This window comes from Acartia tonsa, chromosome 8, assembly GCF_053477335.1.
Source record: "Acartia tonsa isolate MP-2025a chromosome 8, ASM5347733v1, whole genome shotgun sequence".
Lineage (NCBI taxonomy): Eukaryota > Metazoa > Arthropoda > Copepoda > Calanoida > Acartiidae > Acartia > Acartia tonsa.
In genome coordinates this window covers 20,087,927-20,102,696 of record NC_137267.1, presented here as the reverse complement: position 1 = coordinate 20,102,696, position 14,770 = coordinate 20,087,927, and the positions used below count along the sequence as shown (strand labels likewise).

The 14,770-nt window shown below is 33.3% G+C and overlaps 1 protein-coding gene across 3 annotated transcripts in view; it reads right to left on the bottom strand.

Moving 5' to 3' along the window:
* LOC145326228 (uncharacterized) overlaps positions 1-14,744 on the bottom strand; it is a 44,085-nt gene extending 29,341 nt beyond the window's left edge. Inside the window, exons 1-11 of one of the 3 annotated variants that reach the window (XM_080169416.1) lie at positions 14,601-14,744; positions 14,344-14,395; positions 12,538-12,713; positions 11,336-12,344; positions 10,865-10,934; positions 10,085-10,100; positions 9,128-9,196; positions 7,277-7,359; positions 6,336-6,438; positions 2,865-2,978; positions 2,190-2,277 (exon numbers count right to left, since the gene is read on the bottom strand). In XM_080169416.1, the coding sequence (XP_080025542.1) occupies positions 2,190-2,277; positions 2,865-2,978; positions 6,336-6,438; positions 7,277-7,359; positions 9,128-9,196; positions 10,085-10,100; positions 10,865-10,934; positions 11,336-12,344; positions 12,538-12,713; positions 14,344-14,395; positions 14,601-14,665 (1,845 nt within the window). In that variant the 5' untranslated portion in view covers positions 14,666-14,744. Of the gene's footprint in view, positions 1-2,189; positions 2,278-2,864; positions 2,979-6,335; positions 6,439-7,276; positions 7,360-9,127; positions 9,197-10,084; positions 10,101-10,864; positions 10,935-11,335; positions 12,347-12,537; positions 12,714-14,343; positions 14,396-14,600 lie in introns of all 3 variants that reach the window. The other 2 variants (XM_080169417.1, XM_080169418.1) reach the window with 2 other exon arrangements.
* Positions 14,745-14,770: the final 26 nt, after the last annotated feature.

Sequence of the window (14,770 nt, the reverse complement as noted above, 5' to 3'; positions counted from 1 at the left end):
TTATCCCAATCCCAAAAGATTCTTTCTGATATTAGTTTGCTCTAATTAACTTTGAAGGTTTATACTTGTAAAGATAGTTCCATGAAGTGCATTTCAGTTAAATGATTTCAGGCATTAGATACAATACAATTACAATGAATAACAAATAATTAGACATCACTAAATTAGTCATCATGCTGTTTTTGTGAAAATAGCCAGCTATATAAATTGCATATATCACAAATACGATTTTCAAGTTTTAATATTAATATTGACTAGGTACATGGTAGAAAATTGAAATTCTTTCAAAAAATATGCCCTATAAATGTAGTTTTAACCATTGGATAGGAAAAAATATGCAGTTCACTAAATTCAAGTTTAAATGCATTTCGTGCAACTACCCCTTTAGATTGTGCTGAGCTGGATCTTTAAAATCTTGAGTGCCATTGCCGCGCAAGTACCGCGCCACTGGGCGCGCTGGTTCACCCATTCCATTTTGATTTAAAGATTGAAATCTAATAATATCTAGGTGCGCCGAACTGAATCGCCCCGATTTAGCGCACCACTAAATGATTTAAAGATCCAGCTTTGTACAAACTAACAGCAACCTAACTTAACCACAAATAATTTTAATCTTCATAATTGGGAGATAGTGAGGGAGGGGATGGGGGTGGGTCGAATAAATTCACTATCCATTGTCTTATCCATTAAAATCCCTGATAGAGATCCTAAATAAGGTTCTTAAAGTGGTTTTAATGTTATTTAAACTACAAAATCACTCAAAAAAATCAACACATTTCAACTATTACTTGAACTGTTAAAATAATTTATCTATTGACTTTAGACCAATTTTTAAGTAAGAGGATTCTGTAAATCAGATCAAATAGTATTATAAAGATTCCCAACACAAAAGAAGCAAATACTTTTTTTTAATCATTTGTTGCAAAATCAACAAAAAAGATTAATAGACAAAAGTATATAATACGCCAGGATAGTATTACAACGAAAATATAATAATAGAAACAAAATAAAATTAATAGCAATATTATATTTTGTAAGGTATACTTATAAAACTCATAAAATGAAGATAATTGAGAGAAAATAAATCTATTGAAATAATCTTGTAAGTATAGAGATTACAAAACTAATACAAAAATTATTTAATTTGAGTCCCCCTCCCCCTTCCTTATTTTCTTTTATGAAGATAAGAAACATACATTTTCAGCCACTATATTACCTAACCTAACCTATCGTTTTAAAAACGTTCGTTTTTGGTCTAAATGCGATTTGAGGGGAACCTCAGGGATCTGAAGGGATAAGTCAATGTCAATCAATGATTAACAAAATAACCCCTTATATAATTGGTTGAGAAGTTTGGTCACTACTAGTTTTGAACCAACCAATCAAAATTCAAAAAGTATCTGAAGTGTTCAAGTTAACTAAAAAGATAACGCGGTTTTTGCACTATGGGACATCCCTGGAGAAACCGCCAAGAAATGCTCTGTTAACAATAGTTATTTATCGCATCGTATTTCCGCAGAAATCAAAATAAAAAACTATAAGATTAAAACCATTGTGTTAAGCCCAGAAGGGCCGAAGATCTTTATTTTAATATTAGTGGAAAATTGTATGTAACACGATGCTATGCATGATTTATCAGTATGGCTGAGAACCGGTTCTACTCCAGCGGATGAGGTGTCCCATGGTGTAGTGGTTAACGCACTGCGCTGTGGTTGAGAAATTTCGAGTTCAATTCTCCTCACAGACTTTGAACTTGAATGACAAATTAATTCGCAATTTGTCATAAATACTATCACGCAACCTTCTCTGTGATGCCTCTAGGTTGTAAGGAGGGAGATCTGTAGGAAGTTAGGACCCTACAAATCAAGCAAATTAAATCATGCTTTCTCTCATCCATGCTCTTCATTCCTATGAGAGTGCCATTCATTAGGGTGGCTTAAAATGGAACACCTGCCATACTCAATTAGGCCAGGGTGATGTAATAATTGAGTAGCTTCCACGAGAATTGCGGGTCAGCTTGAAATGTACCATTCAATACATACAGCTGTGCGCGAAGCTTACCAATCTAGCGATTGGCCAAAGGATTCTCACAACCAATCTCCGTGTGCATCTGAATCCTAACTTCAGAGAATCAGGGCTACTACAACAACACTCCAGCGGATATTAATCGGTATTGAATCCATACCAACCTGTGTACATGAAGTTTGACACCAGGACGGACATTTCTGACAGATCATCTGAGGAACAACTATCTGGTTCTCAACAGTATGAGCCAGTCTAAAAAAATTTAGATGTTAGGTGGTAATTTAATAGTTTTCCTTCCTCCAATAAACATTTTAAATAAGTAGGTAAATTAATCCAGGCAAACTTCAAAATTATTCTTATATCAAAACTAGCGACGACTAAGGGAGGAAATTATAATAATCAACTATAAAGCCCTAGACCTATAAGAAGCTTCACTGTAAAGAAGAACCCCCTAGACAGACATCCTGTTGCATTTACATAATGATGATTAAAATTATAAAATGTTGTGCGCTATTAAACGCTATTTTAAGTCAAACTGCACAGTAGTGAAATTTAAAGATAAGGTTTCAGATGAATTAAAAATGATATATCAAACAAAGTTTCATAAGGTAAATCAAATAATTACATATTTCTTTCCTTATTCATGTTATCTCATTATTTAGTATTTTCTTAAATAAACATACCTACATATAGGTGGAATTTTTACTAATATTAGTGAGCTTTTTTAAAAACCAAAAAAAACACTGTGAAACCACTTTGATTTATACCTAGTCTGTAGTTTTTATAAATTCAAAATTTCGAATTCCTTAATATCCCTAAAATGGCCTGACAAATGTTACCTGACAAGCTGATGAAAAATGATTTCCGTGACAACGAGAGGCCTGGAGTATACGTGCCAGTTACAAAATCCATCAGTGGAACATATCAGGTCTCTGGTAAAGCTAGTAAGCTCCCTAGAAGAAAATATATAACAATCCTTATACTTAAGTAACAGGATGTCTGTTTGTCTGTGTGTATGTTTGTTGGCAAGAATAAGATTTCGAAGGTTGCGATTTTTGAAACGCACAAAAAAAGGCGGGCACAAATAGTTACCACTCTTTGGGATGGGCAATACATGAGCTGTCTCAATGTAATCTGATGGTTGTTCAACGCTGAAACCAATGGAATCTTTCTTTTATATCAACACAGGCTCAACCATATCACGAACAGCGGCCATGCAAAGCTTAGCATGGTCATATTCAGAGATATTTTTGGCTTGAGCCTCTGGTACAAACAAGCCATTTATGCACACACAGTAATTCCTTGATGCTTGCTCTCTAGCATCCACTAATTCTCTGACAGTCTCGAGTCCTTCCTTCATGGGAAGAATATGCTTGTCGGTTATCTCTGTTTTAAATGCAGATAGATAAATGCAAATAGAAAAAATAAACATTTACAGTGCCACTAGAGGCCTTCAGGGACGTAGCCGCCAGTGAGAAGAAAAGTACATAAATACAAAAAAAATTGCTAAGGAAAGAAATACTGATAAATTATGCAGAGATGATTTTGAGTTGAAGGTTTCTAAAAAAATATCATACATCATAAAGATAATAAAATCAGCCAATTCATCTGTTTTTGGGGTTTGTCCTAATAGTAACAGTTTGACGTTTCAGTAGAGATTTGACGTTTACATGAAGAGATCAACTTATAAAACAAAATAAGCATCTTTATGGATGTTAATGACATATCAAAAGAAAAAATGAAAATCGGCTTCCAGGTTCAGGTCCTGCAGGCCTCCAGGTCTAATCTGGACAGGTAAAAAATTAAATTTCTTATTTGAAGAGTTAGAGGTCAACTTATAAAACAGAATATCATATGCATCTTTTTGGGTATTATTAACACATCTGAATAAAAAATTGAGATCAGCCTCTAGGTTCAGGTCCTGCAGGCCTCCAGGTCCACTCTGGACAGGTAAAAAATAAAATTTCTTATTTGAAGAGTTGGAGGTCAACTTATAAAACAGAATATGCATATTTTTGGGTATTATTAACATATCTGAAGAAAAATTAAAATCGGCCTCCAGGTTTAGGTGCTGCAGGCCTACAGGTCCACCCTGGACAGGTAAAAAATAAAATTTCTTATTTGAAAATTATAGGCGAACTTATAAAAAAGAATATGCATCTTTTTGGGTATTATTAACATATCTGAAGAAAAAATTTAAATCGGCCTACAAGTTCAGGTCCTGCAGGCCTCCAGTTCCACTCTGGAAAGGTAAAAAATTAAATTTCTTACTTGAAGAGTTAGAGGTCAAGTTATAAAACAGAATATGCATCTTTTTGGGTATTATTAACACATCTAAAGAAAAAATTAAAATTGGCCTCCAGGTTCAGGTCCTGCAGGCCTCCAGGTCCAATCTGGACAGGTAAAAAATCAAATTTCTTATTTGAAGAGTTAGAGGTCAACTTATAAAACAGAATATGCATCTATTTGGATGTTATTAACATATCTGAAGAAAAAATTTAAATCGGCCTCCAAGTTCAGGTCCTGCAGGCCTTTACAATGTATTTTTTTCTTCAAATACTCTGGTGGACTATGGACAGGTAAAATATCTAAATTTACCTGCGTATTTTAATAAAAAATATTTTAATATTCTTGTACAAATAGTTTAATGCTAACTAATATTGAAATAAGGATAAATTGACAAAAAAAAAACGTGAACTGTATACAATAACAAGGATGACAAATCCATAAATGCGAGGCTCTGATCCGAAGGACAAACGAACATTAACACTTATAAAGTATCAAAACTGAATAAGCAGAATACAAATGTATTAGTGTAACCAAAATTGTAAGTAAATTTGTTGCAAAACTTCTCCAATACAGGATACTGTTTAAGGACATACTTACATTTATAACATTGTAAAATGCTGTTCTATGAATCTGTATTTAAAAAATCATATGAATAGGATAATTAAATCACAGAAAGAATTGTTGTCAAAAGTTAGAAATCAACTTGTTTTTAATATCTTCTACAGGAATCAACATACCAAGTTTTAAATTGATAGGACAACTCATGTCTAAATTATCGATAAAAGGGGACGGACCGACCAAAATTATAGAAAAGCTTTTCTCGTATTCATTTGAATCCGGTGGATAGGAACCGGTTCTCATGAATACGAAAAAACTATGTCTAGCATCGTATTATATCCAGTTTTCTACGAATATAGAAATGTACAATCATAAGATTAAAACTAGTTTTTTTAGCCCCGAGGTGCCGGAGGCACCGGCTATAATTGTACATTCTATATCCGCGGAAAGCCGTGTATAATACGATACGAGAAATAACTATTAAAACCTTGGTACATTGTAAGGAAAAATGTAAAAAATATTATCAAAAAGCAAATATATACCTATTAATATTTTAAAATAATAATTTAGGATACTTGGAAAAAATAAGATACGTGTTATAAAAAGAAAATATTTACGAATAGTTGGTTATTTTACAAAATTTGTAGAAAATAGGAAAATTAAAGAATATACGTATCAAATTAATGATAGTTATAAAATGTAGAAACAGGATTTGAAAAAAAATAAGCATAATAGCATTCATAGACAAACAAAGGTACTTAGACATAAACAAACTAGTCTATATAGTTTCTGAGGTCAACTCACATAAGCATATTATTAGGTTATATTGGGTACTGGGTAGCCCCACAGGAATAGGCCCCAAATGGCTAGGGGCCTTCGAAGGGGTTACGTATAACAGAAAACCAATAAACCCCTCCCTTACTTCCAATTTATTTAAAAAATAAGGGCGGGGAGTTATCATTGCTAACAGGCACATGACACTAGGGTTGGCAATCCGAATCCGCCCAATTTTTGGACAATTTTGGAATCCATTTTTTATAGAGGATTCGGATTCTTAATTGTTCGGCAAAAATTAGCGTCTTGAGTTTTTTCTTTCACCCCCCCCCCCCCTCTTTGAAGGCAAAGATCACAACCCCCAAACTCTACCCACCTATACCACCAAGTGGAGAGATCAGAAAATATGAAAAACGTAGCTTTAGATTCTTCCCAGTACCTGGTATAATTTAATCCCCTAATTTATTTTTTTAAACCTTTTAAAATATTGCTAGAATCTGGAATCCAGTACCCGGAATCAGTCACAAAAAAAATAAGAATCCGGAATCCGCGGAGAATCCGTTTTATTTTTGGATGGATTCTTGTAAGAATCCGAATCCGGTCCAAAAATTAGTCGGGTTGCCAACCCTACATGTCAGATATTGTAAAATTAGTATGAGAAAACTCATAAAACGTCTACTTCTGCTTACCCATGATAGAGAGGAGACTGGACACAAAATCCTCCGACACAGCATTCCTCAGGGTCAGTAAGGTCTCCATAAGTCTGCCCAACCTTCTTGCAAGCATTTACCCCTAGAATATTTATATATTGTTATATGAATATAGAAAATATAATTGAATTAGAAGGGGGAGGGGGGCACTTTTAGTATCTAAATACTTGTATAAAATCTCTGTCTGTCTGTTTGTTTGTCTGTACCGAAGAATCTTATTAACCTTGATATGGTTCTCCTTTGCAGTATAGGTTTCATAGGTCCAGGGAAGGTTTATAACTATTTAGAGGGAGGGTACCACCACCCTCACAAGAGTAATCGCAAAAAAAACAAATACATATAATCCCATCTAGCGACGAAAAAATATTTTTTAGTGAATAGCTGACCGTTACATAGGTAAATTTACAAGAAAACATTTACATTATGCTAAAGGACTCTAGGGGCGTAGCCGCCAGTCTAAAATAAAATGGAACTTAGCCGGAAAAAAAGGTTACATCTATGAGATTTAACATGACAACTGCGTTTATATGGCACAATTTTAAAATGTCGAGAAACAATCTTCCTCCGATTTTTTTTATATTTTTCTCGCTGTATTACATCAATTTGAATTTTTGCTTCAATAATTAGGGCTTGTAATATATTCAACACTAGCGGCTGAGCCCCAAGCATCTGGGGCCTCTGACCCTGCGGGGCCAATTGCCTAACCCTACTTTGCAATCACCAAGCCTAACCTAAAATATCCTAGCAAAAGCTATTGTGAAAATACGAAAAACGCTCCTTAAGAGGCGTTGCCGCGAAAGGGACTATACCCGGTACATCTTTTAAAATAGGAGTAAAAGATGAAACTTCTCAACAATCATACAAAATGTCAATGGTAAATAAGTGAATTAAAAAAAAATCCTTGCGCAGAAAATTCTTACTTTCTAGCAATGGTTGTTCCACCGTATTCGTAGCATTGAGTTGACTCAAGATCATAGACTCTACTGCATTCATTTCATCCAACCTATGAAAAACAAGGATGACAGCATCCGCCGAAAAGCGAAGCAAAAAAATGGTATATAAGAGTAACAAAGAAACTATTCAACATTATTTGAAGTCTGAATCCATCACCTAACTCTTAAATACATCATCCTACTAAGTTTGAAATTGACGGGACAAGAAGGGGGGGGGGGGGAGGGAAGTTTGTACAGTTATAGGAAATGAAAATTCAGTATCAAATTTTGCCCTGGCCGTTTGGGCTTGTTTTTATAGTTATCAACCTAATTCTTTTTGTAAACTCTCTTATATGATTGGATCTACCTGTAAAACTTTGAAAATTGAATTTTGGGACTTTCCTTCTAGGGGCTAGTAGGGCAAAAGACCCCCCCCCCCCCAACACTAAAATTTTAAGTTAAGAGCTAATTTTTAAAGATATTGAGCTGATTTTTTTAATGGAACTTTTTATTGCATAAATGAGTTGATTAGCCATTCCATATTTCATTTATGCACTTTAATTCTAGGGGCTTGTAAGCTGAAAACTTAAAAATTTTGTATTTGGGGGTGTGGCTTTAACCCAAAAGCCCCTAGAAGTACAGTAAAAAAATGAAATATGGGGTGGCTACTCAACTCATTTATTTAATGAAAGGTTCCATTTTAAAAATCAGCTCAATATCTTAAAAAATTAGCTCTTAACTTAAAATTTTAGTGCAGTGGTAGTTCCATGAGAGGTGTTCTGTAATTTTAATTGACTGATGTATCTTTAAACTCAGTGTAATTTAGAGGGTTTATCACTATCTATCACCCAGCCAAAATTAAGGGAGTTGGATACACAACCTGGGCGTCGACAACCCTCATCCCATTTTAAAATGGTCTATTTAAATAAGTATTTTTTTATTGATTTTATGGTATCTAAGCATATAAAAGGTAACACCCAAAGGGGACTATCCACGAACCAGAGCAAGTGATTCTAAGCATCTTCCAGCATTGACCCATGGTATTTTTTTTAGTGAATATACTAGGTTTATGTTTAATATTTGCTTTATCGACTTAAAAGTTAGGTTTCACCATGGTTTTATATGAAAAAAAAACTTTAAAATGTTAATCAATTTTTGCAATTTTTAAAGCAATATCATCAAATGCTTTGTTGAGTTCAAAGGACAAAAGAAAATAACGCTGTAGAAAATCATCAAATGTTGTGAATTGCAAAAGTATATTAATTAAAGTGTTTACAAGTTACCAACCCTTTTTCTAAATATACATTTTTAATCACAATAATTTATTTTGTGTCAAAGCTTTTAAACAACAGTTTGAACTCATCAAAACATTCGATGATATTGCACCAAACAATGCTTAACATTTCAAAGTTTTTTTTCATATAAAACCATGGTGAAACCTAACTTTTTAGTCGATAAAGCAAATATTAAACATAAACCTAGTATTTTTACCAAAAAAATACTATGGGTCAATGCTGGAAGATGCTTAAAATCCCTAGCTCTTGTTCGTGGATAGTCCTCTTTAGTTAAGTTACCTTGAAAATGAAATATGGAGATATCTCAAAACTGATTGATGGGGCTTGTTAAGGAACTATTTGAGTATCTAAGGTCGAAAAAGGTTTATTTTGTAAGCATTTTTGACTGAGTTGTGGCCAAATAATGATGAAACATATAATAAGGTAACAGTCAATATATGAAAGGACAAGTAGCTTTATTTTTTACTTCTCTGCTGCTGTTTAAGATAATATTCCAATGATTTTTATGCTCAGCTATTTATCTATATTGCCATTGTTTACTTACCTTACGTTATGGATAACAAGAAGGAACGTTGCTCTAATCTTTATGTATAGTCTGATTGATCTCCTTCTTCTAAAAAAAAACACAAAATTATAAGAATTTGGGAGAGGGGAAGGGATGTGAAGTTTTATAACAAAATTTAATGTTTACATCCGCTAAAATATATTTTAATCAAAGATCTAAAATAAAATCTTTTGTTAATAGGTATATTTATATAAATTAAAGATAAAAAACTAAAAATGTACCATCAAGAAGCTATTTTTGTATTTTGCTGTATTTTTTTAGAAAAATATAAGGGGGGGGGTTTTAATGCAACCATCTCGTAATCAATGATTAAATGGCACTTAGAATTCGAATTTCGATCTGAAATTGTGCACGAATAATCCTTGGTAGGTCTATTTTCCCTAAATCAAACAAAAAGTTGGAAAAGTAACGGCTAACGGCTGGCGGCTTAGCTGTTTTCCCATTTTTTTGCTATTATAAGAGCATATTAGTCACGAAACCTATCTACACATAATACTTTATCTCGCTCTAAAACCTTATCAAACGGTTCTAGCCGGTAGCTGTTGGTACTAGAAATTAAAAAAAACTGTTATTGCTATCATTTAACATGAATTAAACCAAAAATATGTTTTAAAAAGTTGATTTCTACGTAATTAATGATGAATTGGCCCTGAAAATAGGCAAAAAACGGCTAAACGGCTGAGCCGCCAGCCGTTACTTTTCCAACTTTTTGTTCGATTTAGGGAAAATAGACCTACCAAGGATTATTCATGCACAATTTCAGATCGAAATTCGAATTCTAAGTGCCATTTAATCATTGATTACGAGATGGTTGCATTAAAAAACCCCCCCTTAGATTAAAAATATTATTCTTGTAGAAGAGAAGCTACTCTTCAGTTTCAGCTGTTCGACCTCATTTTTTGGACATAGTCGTCCTTGTTTATTATTAAGTAATACCTAATTTGCTCATTCTCTTGATTTGTTTGGGCTTTCATAATATTTCTTTTCATTATTTTATGTCAAATAATAGTTTTTGAGGAAATCCATTGATTAAACAGTGGCGTATTCTTACAGGGGGTGTGAAGGTAGTTTTTTCTTAAAATCTTGTGGTGGCGTTGGCACCCCTATAAACCCCCTTCCGTAAGCTACTATTTATAAGAACATAGCATTTCCTGTGGTAAATAAACTACAGTTCAGTTGCATGTCAATAAAGTAAAAAGAACATACCCGATTTAGACTAATATAAAGCATTTGATACTATATTATGATAGTACACTCAAGGGAGGGAGGGGGGGGGGGGGGGTTGAACATTTGAAATTTTAGTATAGTTTTCCCTGATGGAGGTTTAGGCTTGTTTTTATAGTTATCAATTCAATTCTTTTTGCAAAATCTCTCATATGATTGGATCTACCTGTAAAACTTTGAAAATTGAATTTTCGCCTTTATCCCCTAGGGGCTACTGGGGTAAAACACCCCCTTATACACTAAACTTTTAAGTTTTGGACTTATTTTGAAAGATATCGAGCTGATTTTTTTAATGGAAACTAACACATAACTGATTAGAGTACCTACTTAACAAAAAGACCTGGATTGATAACTATAAAAAAAAACCCAACAAAATAAGTTTTATGCTAGAATTTCATTTCCTATAAGTGTACAAACTACCCCCCCCCCTCTCTTAATAAAACATTTAGTCTTGGGAATTTAATTAGTAAACTGAAGTTTCTGAAAGCCCACCCTGCAGTTCAATGGTCATATTTTCAATCTTAGCAGAGTAGGGCAAACTTGATCGCAGGCCAAGTGAAACCTAAAATATAAACAAAAAATATACCATAATTTCTGTAGATTAAAAGCGGGGAGGCGGGTGAAACACTTTTCAAAACCAAAACTAGAAGTCAAAGAAACTTAACTAAACAAAGAGTTACTTTGACTTTAAGTTTTGGCTTCAAAAAAGTTGCACCCGCCCCCTCCATTTTTATTGGAAAAGTTTGGAAATTGCTTGTTTGTTCAACCCAATCAAGATTTGATAATCACAAGTCACCAAGATTTATTTTAGCCAATGATTAAGAGTAATAGAATAAAAACTGTATGAATGGTTTCCGAGAATGACAATAAAAATAAATAAATAATAAATAAAAATGAATAATATCATAACCTGGATTTCATGCAGCAAATTCTTGTAAATAATGGAAAAAGAATAGTAATAACCTGCTTCTCAATTTGCTTCTGCAGAAAAGCCAGAGCTGCGGATTCTTTGTCTAAATATACATCTCTTCTCATCCTTTCAAATACCAGACCAACTCTAAATATCAGGTCTTCTTTTTCATCTTCATCATTGGCCGTAATTTCGTGTTTTGATGATTGTTCCGCAATAGGAGGAGTTTCAACAGTCACCTCCTGAAGTAGAGAATTCGTCGTAAAGTTTGTTTCAAAACCATTTAATATCCATGAACCCTCATTTAAGCTTTGTTCTGTTTTACTATTGTGATTTGCAAATGTAGAAGTTTTGATCATTTTGTCATTTAAATCTTTGATACTCTCAGAATCTGAGTTTTCATAAAAGTTGTCACTATTTGATTCCCTGACCGTTGCACTGTTTTTGTTAGTGGCTGGTATCTCTTCAACATTTAAAATGTTTGTTGAATCTTCAGCAAAAGTATCCTCTGATGAATCTTTTATTACATTGTCCGATACCTCAGTATTTGTTGTTATTTCAGTATAATCTGTTGCTTCTGTGTTAGTAACAGTTGATAACAAATCAAAATCTGTAGTTGAACCAAAACTTATAAATGGTGGTGTAGAGGTTGAAATGATACCTACCATATTTATAACATCATTTGAATCTTCTTCTGGGTCAGTTTTCAATCTATCTTCGGATTTAACAGTTGAATGAGTGAGCTCTGCTTCTGTTGTAATAACTTGTCCAACGATTTCTTCATTAGATTCTATCAAAGTTATTACAGGAATTGTTTCATACACAGACTCTTTAACTTGTTCAGCAATTGAAGTATCTTCCCAGATTTCTAGAATTTTGGTTGTTGTTTGAGTTTTGGTTTCAATATCGGATATAGCTTGTATAAATGAGTCACTTCCAAGAGACAATTTTAAATCATCCAAGTTATCATTAGCAGATATTTCATCCTTCAAATGCACAAAGGTAGCTATTTGATTTTCTGTTGAATCTTCATTGGAAGGTTCATTTATCATTGCGTCTGCTTTAAGAAATAAAGATTTTAAACTTTTATTGAAAAGATTTTGAATTAGGTAAAATACAAAGCACAATTTTTTTATTTTGAAATAGTTTGACTTTAAAGTTAAAAACAGTATACTTCGTCAATTGCTGTGATGAAGTCAAAGATACAATGGTTTCAAATATTTATGAATCAGTTTTTAAAATTTCTATTATTCCTGCTTTTGCCGAATCATCGGTAGTTGAGGTCTTTATACTTTCAGTAGAACTTAAAGCTTGCACTGTAATTCTATCATCAACTCTGCCATCAGTTGTTAAAATATCAGCAGTAACATCTTTTTCAGTTGAACTTTCCATGGTTGAATTATTGTAATCATTGGTTGAAATTTGGGAAGGCTGAAAAAGGTTCAAACAAGACAAGTCCAGGATTAAAAATTAAAGATTTTTTTTTGTGAAAACTTTTCTGAAAGCAATTCTACCCCACTTATAGTTATCAGAATTTAATGATTCGTTTTTAAAGACAATTAATAGAATATCAAAAAAATATTTCAGTTTTTATTTTAAAAATACAGTAAAATCAAAAATTCAAAACTTAGGTGTCAACATCTAGAAATAGTTTCATCGCATTTATCTTATGCTAAAATCTTCCACCATTTGCAAGATGGCTGCAAAACGCTTTAAAGTTGAGATATAGAGCTAACAATTGAAACAGATACCATCGGGGACATGTACTAGTATATATTAAAGTTTGAAGGCCATATCTGAACCAGGGAGCGAGTACTGGCCCCCCAAAGTCTACTACTGAAAATCCATTTTTTTTAGGGGGGGTAGGGAAGGTTGATATATTATATAACTTGGGTTGGATTAACCCCACCACTGTTAATATTTTTACCTTGGCCCACCAATAAGCTTAAATATTTAATAAGATTATGTTTTATACCTCCGCATTTACTTGTTTGAGGACAAAATACCTTTAGAAGTGGTTTTTTATGTCAAGAACTAATTCTATGGGGAGTATAGTGACAAAAAAATGGAGGGGGCCACTTCTCCCTCCCTGGTTGAGATAATGCCTTCAAACTTTAAAATGTTCTATTACATGTCCCCAATAGTATCTTTTTCAATTTTTAGCTCTATATCTCAACTTTAAAGCGTTTTGCAGTCATTCTTGCAAAGGGTATAAGATTTGAGCATAAGAAAAATGCGCTAAAACCATTTTTAGATGTTAACACCTAAGTTTTGAATTTTAGATTTTACTGAATTTTTTTAAATAAAAAATGAAATATTATTTTATGTTCTATTGTCTTTAAAAACGAAGAAAATAGGCCATTAATCATTAAATTCTGATAACTAGGTATAAGTTAATAGGTATTAATTCAAATAAAATCGATCATTTTTTGTAAGAAAATTGAAAGGTTTAGTGATAAAATAAGCAATAAAACTTTATGCTAGAACGATGTAATTTGTCCGTTAAAATGTCTTTTTTTAATGTCTTCGCCCCTAAAATCTTGGGGCTCTGTAATTGGGGTAAGGAAGGCCGAAAAATAGCTAAAAGCCATCCCAAGACTAAGCCTCGGATAGCCTTTGAGGACAGAGAAAACAGCAAGATATCTTTTTTTTAACAAACACTTTGATTGCAAAACCTATGTTTGGAAGTCCGAACTGAGCATGATATTAAGTTGCGCCTGTTTTGGGCCAAGGAATCCCCCCTCCTCCACTCTGACTATTTATGTGGCGCAACTAAAGGAGCAGCAGTAGGAAACAATTTTAATATCTTTAGTTATGACGCGTTGTCGGGCCGAGATTCGAACCTAAAACATTCCCGACAACGAGCGGATGCTCTACGTATTACGCCGCCACAGTCGTGGGTTCATCCCAAGAGTTAATAATAAAAATTAACTTTTCACTGTATTAGCTATGTCATGTGAAAGTTTTAACCCCTCAAAAAATAAACATTAGGTAAACATTACAATACCAGTCCAATATTCGATTCTGATGAGAACGCAATTCTATAGATACTTTATTTTACCTGGACATTTTGTGAGGAGTGCTCCTGGGAACTTTCTTGGGATAAAACAAAGCTAAATAGATAAATCAATTGATAAGTCTTATTTGATTCAATATTTACAATTTATCTAAGAATCTTTTGCGATATCTATAGCAAAAACTGCAATAAAAATAGAGCTCAATTATAGGATTTTATCATATTTTTGGTTGACAATTGTCTATAATACGATACATGTATTTTTTAGGATATAGCTCAGAACCTTAGAAGCTATTTCTCACCTGAATAAAAGTAATACAACTGTCCAAACAACCGAATAGCAACTCCCACCATGAAAGAGCTTCATTTCTGAAACTGAAACAAGCAGTTTAGATATATTCGACTAGGTCCGGGTGACGCCCCTAAATGCAGGGGCACATCAATAAGACTTATTACTACGTCTCTAACGGCA